The sequence below is a fragment of the Primulina huaijiensis genome, chromosome 9 (genome assembly GCF_012295235.1).
Source record: "Primulina huaijiensis isolate GDHJ02 chromosome 9, ASM1229523v2, whole genome shotgun sequence".
Taxonomy (NCBI): domain Eukaryota; kingdom Viridiplantae; phylum Streptophyta; class Magnoliopsida; order Lamiales; family Gesneriaceae; genus Primulina; species Primulina huaijiensis.
This window is the reverse complement of record NC_133314.1, coordinates 5,197,468-5,204,423: the sequence shown is the minus strand read 5'-3', so window position 1 is coordinate 5,204,423 and position 6,956 is coordinate 5,197,468. Positions and strand designations below refer to the sequence as shown.

Below are 6,956 nucleotides of genomic sequence, written 5' to 3'. Positions count from 1 at the left end.
TGAGATAAGGCTCTCATCTATAAAAAGGAAGACCAAGGACTTTGTAGGGCTGGCCGTTCTTTCTCAACATTATACACGCACGTTGCACGTTCTGAATCTTAGAGAAGAACACTTTCAACGTTACTGTTGCCCTGAAGACTGCCGATAGCAAGTGTTGCCTTGAGTGTTGGGAACATCTTCAGACAACATCCGTGACGAAGTTGGCCGAAGAGTGTTTCTGAAACTCTAGTTTTCGTTGGCGTTTCTTTTGCTTTCTTATTCACATTTTAATACTGTTGGTTGTTTTAGAAAGTTTTATTTTCTGAACTTGTTGAGAAAATTGATTTTTATCTTAATCACTAGTGATAGGTTTTTGTAAACATTTTGGTTTTCTAGTGATTAATTTTTGCCATAAGGCACCGCACAAGTATTTATACTTGTGCATATTCAATCTTGTCCATCGTATTTATTTAAACAAATTTGTGTTACAAACTTTAATTTTCCGCTGCATGTTGTCCGAGATGTTGTAACATCTGGCACAACATTTAATTCTGATTAAACACAAATTCACTATTTTACATCCTATTCTGATATTTTCATTATTTATTGATATCTGTCGGACAAAATAATCCTAACAGGGTACATCGAGATAATGCCTTCGAGGAGACGAAAGCACTCTTCCATCGAGTGTTCCAGCATGCCTTGATCAAAAATTCAAATTTGTTGTTCCTATCCATATAAAAGTTATTCTAATACAACATGTATAACATAGGACTTATGTTTTTTCGATCCACTATATATATGTAATGGAATCTCCACAGTATTAACAAATCTCCGGTTCAAAGAACTGATTAATTCATCAAGTGAAACTGTAAAACAACGAGTTGAGTGATATTATTTATACTTCATTTAATGTCGTGTACTATAGTGCTAGTTATGTAATAAAATATTATTTCAGCTTGAAGTAGATCTCTAATATATATCCAACAAATACACAAAAATGGATAATAGTATAGCCAGCTTATACTTGGATAGAATACATAATCGATTTTCATGGACATTATAAAAAAACAATAGTTCTTTTTTACATATTCAGTTGAATGAGATTGAATTCATGCGCTTGCTAATCATCTGCTACAGAGGAATCCATCCCTGTCAATTTCAGATAGCATGTTATATTAGTAATCAACAAAGCAGCACTATACTTACATCACTACACCGAGTGCCATGCACGTCGATGACATGGTGAAATCAGAACACGTAGATGACATGGTGAAATCAGAACTCGCGATATGATATCACGTACGTAAATATGACATAAATCATCACCGTACCTTGATTACTCCAGTCTCAGTGCCGCATATTATCATGTCATTTGCTGAGAGTAAGCTAGTTATCTTGCTTCCAGCTGATAGCCTTCCAACTCTGTGTTGTGTCCCTCTTAACCATATCTGTGTATACGATGTCCCTCAGAATGTATCTCGGTTTTAATGAGTTTAAAGAAGTGTTAGAAACCAATGATTGATGATTGTTCCGAAAGGTGTTGAATACCTGAAGACTGCTCATTGATTTGCTGCATTGTAAGTATATGAAATCTTCCACTACTTCCATAGCCAAAATGCTTCCTCCCTTATCTGGAACTACTGATATTTGAGGCCTGATGCTTCTTCTCCAGTCCTAATTTCTTCATCCCGTTATACATCGTTAACTACATTAAACAAAAAACATGCAGATTTCAGATCTTTCTTTTGTTATTTACCTTCATCTTTGAACCTTCAACAACCAAACTTGAGCAATATAACCAGTCTTTGTAAACTGAAATTGAACATATGGGCTTGCTTTGAATCCAACTTTTTGATGGTGCTTTGATTTCTTGATGTCGGTTGTTTGTTATCATCATCTCCTGAATACTTGAATCAGTGCAGCCGGCATAAACCTTTCCATGTGTCGTCACTCTGATGCATTTCACGCGTTTGTTCTTGAAAACGTCATTGCATTTCCTCGAAGCTTCAATAGTCTGAAGACATGTAAATTTTAGTAACACTCTATCTAGAACTACAGCCTACACTTCCAATTTTTGCATGTTTTTACAGTTTTACCTTCAACTTGTGACTTTTTGTGATTGCAAATATCAGTTCTCCCCAAGAATCGATACATTTGACCAAGTCCTTTGTTGGTATAACTTCAATGCATTCAAGATTCCTCTGGTGCATTTGCCACATCTTGAAAACATACACAGAACGTTACTAAAGCTTTCATCTATCCCAAGAAAATGAGGAGGTGATGAATCCAAAAACTAAATTTAATAACCTTGATCGTTCTGTCAGCTGATCCACTAAGAAGGCAGTCCCCAGGTTCATACAGTGAAAAGCATGTAACAGCTTTTTTATGCTCCTTTATTACATGCAGAAGTGTGGCTGTCTGCCCTTTAATATCCCAAACCTTAATAATTTTTTAAAAAATACATCTGTGTTAGTTTTAACATATTTGGTAACTTGTACAAAGTAGATTCAAAAGTATGAATAATTTAACTAACCTTAATTGAACCATCTGCATATCCACCACACAGCTGTCCCTTATGGTAGATTAGAGCAGTCACAGCTCCACTACTTCTATCTCCCGCTTCTAGAATTTGGCTGTGGACACAAGATATTCGCTGTGCTTTCCATTTAAAGTTAGAACAAGTTCATTTATTAGTACCACAACAAGAAGAATTATACTCACCCATTTATTAGGCTGGAAATAATCGGCCACTTTGAGTAATTCTTCAGCCATCCATGTAGTATTTGAGAGACGTCTCAATGATTCTCGTACCGCTTCTGAAAGATTGATTATCTTATTCATTCCTGCCACAAGAAACCAACAAAATCTGTTGTTCTCGTTCTCATTCTTTTTTCTACATTTAATGCAATTCATTACCTCTGCCAGAAGTATAATTATAAATGCATAGACAAGCCAAGAGTCTTTCTTCGAGATCTAAACCAGGATGCACATATTGTTCAACAGCGTGTAGTATGATCTCACACGCAGAATTTCTCAGTTCATCTGGACCTTTGACAAGTTCACACCCAAGCCAAGCAATAGCGGTGAGACAGTCTCTTGATACTCGCTTTAACTTGCTCTTTAGTCCTTTTTCTAATGCCTGAAAAACAGGAGAACCAATATGCACTATACGTTGTGCGGTTTTACTGCACCAGGCATCTACTCCTACATCCTGTCAGGTAATGGTTTTCTTTCTCAAGTACTTCGAGTCATACATATGTTTTAACTTATGAAAACTCAAATTTGGATTACCTGTAAGCATGGATCGGAGAAATCATAGTTTTTTATCAAATTCCGATGTTGTGGCAAGGTTAAACCGGTCTTTTTCACCATCCATGCCATCGTATATGGTTCCCCCATCCAAGAGTAAGTTCCACCAAGATTTGCTAATATGAAAGAGCATAGAGCTTGTGTGGCAGGCATCTCTTCACATGAAAGTGACTCGAAGAGGGCTTCTACTGCCTCTTCCCTATACATGTTTTTCGTAGACGTGCCTTCCTGGAAATAGGTTTTATCGAAGAGTTCACATTATTTGAAGGAGAAAACATATAGGGCACTTCAGTTAAATTTAAATGTTGGAAACAGACATACAAGAACTTCTAACTGAAGTAATAGATTAGCTGCAAGAAGTTTGTGCTCAGGTTCTGAGTTTTGTGTGATTAGGAATAGAGCACACATATTATTGATGCTTCCTTTCTTTTGTATCTGCTCCAACAAACTAATGCCTTGTGACCTGTTTCAAAGAAAAGGTCGTCACCCTAACTCTAGATTTAAGGAGAAGCTCTATAACGGATGTTTATTCATACCGTGGAATTCTTAGCAGTTCATTGAAAAATTCCAATGCGGCATTCGTTGAACGTTTCTGGTTACTCCACAAAAGAGCAACAAAAGGATCCACTGAAGAAAACTCTGATACATACTTCCTGCATTTCCCATCAAACCTCATACACCTAACAAGAATGGAAGCCAAAGATATCGTCTCTTCTGTATTATCTTTTCTGGGTACTTGCAAGAGCCCAGAAAGTACTCTTGGCGAGCTTATTGCTGCCAAATGCATGCTATTTGTTTCATAATCAAATGCAGACACTAAAATCTCAATGATCATCAACGATGCAGCTGGAGGAGTCAGGAGAAATGACGTTAATTCTACCTTGTAACTCTTTGAAAAAGTACACACTAATTCCACCAGAAAAGGTAAAAGTTCCAGTGTTTTAATTTCAGTAGGAGAAGGACTAATTAAATAGATCAGGACAACAGCTTCGTGAACATTTCTTTTAAGGGCAGTTGCCAAATCATATAATTGCAACCCTTTGTTCTTGATCTCCTCGATTGCCGTCCTATTTGTTGCAGCAATAGTTGAGAGTATTGCCAACGAAGTTCTGACAACCCTGTCCTCTTTAGAACTTGAAAAGGCTGCTAGTAACTGATCCAATATCATGTCCTTCAAGATCGAATATTTAAGTTCTGACTTATTGCTCAATATCTTGTATATCTTGTTCACTTCAAATATATAGTCTTCCCCGCCATTTACTAGTTCTTCAGTGAAGCACATCTTAGTGATTATCTTCTCGAGTATGCCTATTTGTTCAATATGGATGTTTTCATCCAGTAATGGGTACCGACAATTTGGTAAATCTGTCCTACAGCTCGAGCTTTTCTTCATTCTTGAGTAACTTTTTCGGTGAAGTGTTCTTGATAGCTGATAATTTTTCAAAGCAAACGATCCGATATACTGATGGGTTTGTAATTTCTCGTTACTATCTAAATTTTCATCTAATGGCTCCATTTTTCTGCTGCTTAATGCCGACACATCAATATCACAGAACGAGGTGGAGAAACTGCGAGAGAAGCACTCGGTGACCTTTATTTCGCTCAATCCTGTGTGCATTTGATGCGTTGAAGCTTGAAGAGTAGATAATACACTTTCTTTCTTTGATTTGGAACGAGGGGCTGACAAGTTCCTGTCTCGTTTTAGCACAAAATGTTACCACGTAGCGATCAAACTGATAATCCCATACTAAAAATACTTAATTTTAAACTGTAAATTTACCATGAAACTGAACCATACTGATTCAAAACTTCTATTTTTTCCTCATCTCTATTAAGTACCCCTGTTTGCAATGAACTCAAAGAGTTTTGTTCTTCTTCACAGTCCTGGATGGAGATCGGAGATAATATACCACATAATTTTTCAGTTGAAAACTAAAAACAAAATTAAAAAATGTGAGTGTGATATGTTATATGCTGACAAAGCGAAGTAGTACCTCCTGAAAAACTTCGCCCTCGTTAGAGTTATTGGGTGAATGCATGGAAATCGGGGAATTTGAGTGGGATTCTGCTAGCATATCTTTGAGGCATTTCATATTGGAGATTGCTACAGCCTCAGTAATGCAGCTATTCTCTGGAGATGTTTCGTTATCATTTTCGGAGTTATTGACGTTTTCTTGAATGTGCATCTTCTTAACCTGAATCAGTTCTTTCTAATTTGAACATCAAATGTGTCGAAAGATTTTGTCAGAATGCAAATTATTTGGCCTCTAAATCGAAAATTTAAAGTTGTCCTTGGACTAATGAAAATGGTAAAGATGAGAAAACATACACTCTGATAAGTCTGTCCATCCCTGAATTCACATGAAACCTGAGACTCGATGCTTCTAGTCTTATTAACCCTGTGCCCAAGAACCCAATGAGACGAGTAATATCTTCACTTTAACACTGGATTTCTACCCAGAAATGACATAAAACTTACGTGGTATACTGTGACTGATCGTCTGCAGAGCTCAAATCACATCCTCCACTTCCGTGAGCAAAATCTCCTCTAGACATGATATGATAATACATCAGCCATGGCTTATAAATCCTCGAAATCCATCGTATCATTTCGTGGATCATCTCATCATCAAGCTCTTGAAACGTCACCGGACTCACACGTCGACTCCCGAATGGTTTCGAAATCTTCTGCCTGATGAACAAAGGGAACAAATCTTGGCATATCCCAGGTGCGAATTCAGTGTACACAAGCCTTGGAGAAACCAGGAGCGCTTGAAGAAAATGCATCGCAACTTGCCACTCATTCTTTCGAATCCCTTCGACGACAGACAGGTAAAAGTAAGCGCAGCACACTAAAAAACTGTTCTCCATCCCTAACGTGACTCCATTTTCATCCAGTGAGGCGGGGACTTGAAGCATTCTTTCGGAGTTTTCAAGCCTCCACGCCTTGTCTTTCGCCCCAGCTGCTGCCTCAATGCTCTCAATACCCCAGTAGAGGTTGGACAGCACGGAATGCTCCGAGAACTCAAAGAATTCCTGAGCCCGAATCTTGAGCTTTGAAGTACATTTCAGTTTCAAAACTTTGCTGGATTCATCATCTTCAAGAATGGCATTTATGTGCTGATTGATTATGGTGACCAGTGCACGCACAGAATCGAAGTCTAGTTTATGATTGTCGGAAGAAAATTTTAGTGGGATTTGAGGAGGGATTGGAGCCATCGGATATTATGGCATTATCACTTCATGAAGTAGAAGATTAGAACCAGAAGAAAACCATATGACGGACTTATAGATAGAGTTTTGTAGCATTGCTCGTGACAAACGCAGACAAATCCTCAAGAAAAGGGCAGAAACAAAAAAATAATGGTTGTCATTTCTTGCAAAAAAGGGAGAGTGGCAACATCTTTTCAGGTATTTGATTCTTCGGTCTTAATAATGTAGTTCAAGATTGAATCTTAATAATCTCCTCCTCTAATTAAATAGAAAATTATCATGATGCTATTGTCGGATATTTTATATATGAGGAAATTTGACGAGGAAGATAGAGAAAAAAATGGAAATAATTTAGTAATTTTTCATTTAACTTAGTCCAATCGCATGGTCACTCACCGTATATTAGTGTTTTAGAACATAAAAACTTCATATGTCAATTTTATTAGATAGAT

The 6,956-nt window shown here is 37.3% G+C and overlaps 1 protein-coding gene across 2 annotated transcripts; it reads right to left on the bottom strand.

The window, feature by feature from the left end:
* Positions 1-906: 906 nt before the first annotated feature.
* Positions 907-6,620, bottom strand: LOC140984415 (putative E3 ubiquitin-protein ligase LIN-1). 2 transcript variants are annotated; one of them, XR_012176616.1, is made up of 16 exons: positions 5,771-6,620; positions 5,621-5,690; positions 5,286-5,501; positions 5,072-5,175; positions 3,828-4,982; positions 3,613-3,754; positions 3,274-3,519; positions 2,899-3,193; positions 2,704-2,825; positions 2,516-2,635; positions 2,290-2,421; positions 2,079-2,201; positions 1,739-1,996; positions 1,531-1,663; positions 1,314-1,430; positions 907-1,131 (listed from the first exon to the last, which is right to left on the bottom strand). XR_012176616.1 is itself a non-coding variant. In XM_073451815.1 (16 exons), the coding sequence occupies exons 1-16, from the start codon at positions 6,508-6,510 to the stop codon at positions 1,114-1,116; spliced, it is 3,984 nt and encodes a 1,327-aa protein (XP_073307916.1). In that variant the 5' UTR covers positions 6,511-6,616; the 3' UTR covers positions 907-1,113. The 2 variants fall into 2 exon arrangements, 1 of the variants encoding a protein (XP_073307916.1); XM_073451815.1 differs by having other exon boundaries at positions 1,531-1,656; positions 5,771-6,616.
* Between the last annotated feature and the right edge of the window lie 336 nt (positions 6,621-6,956).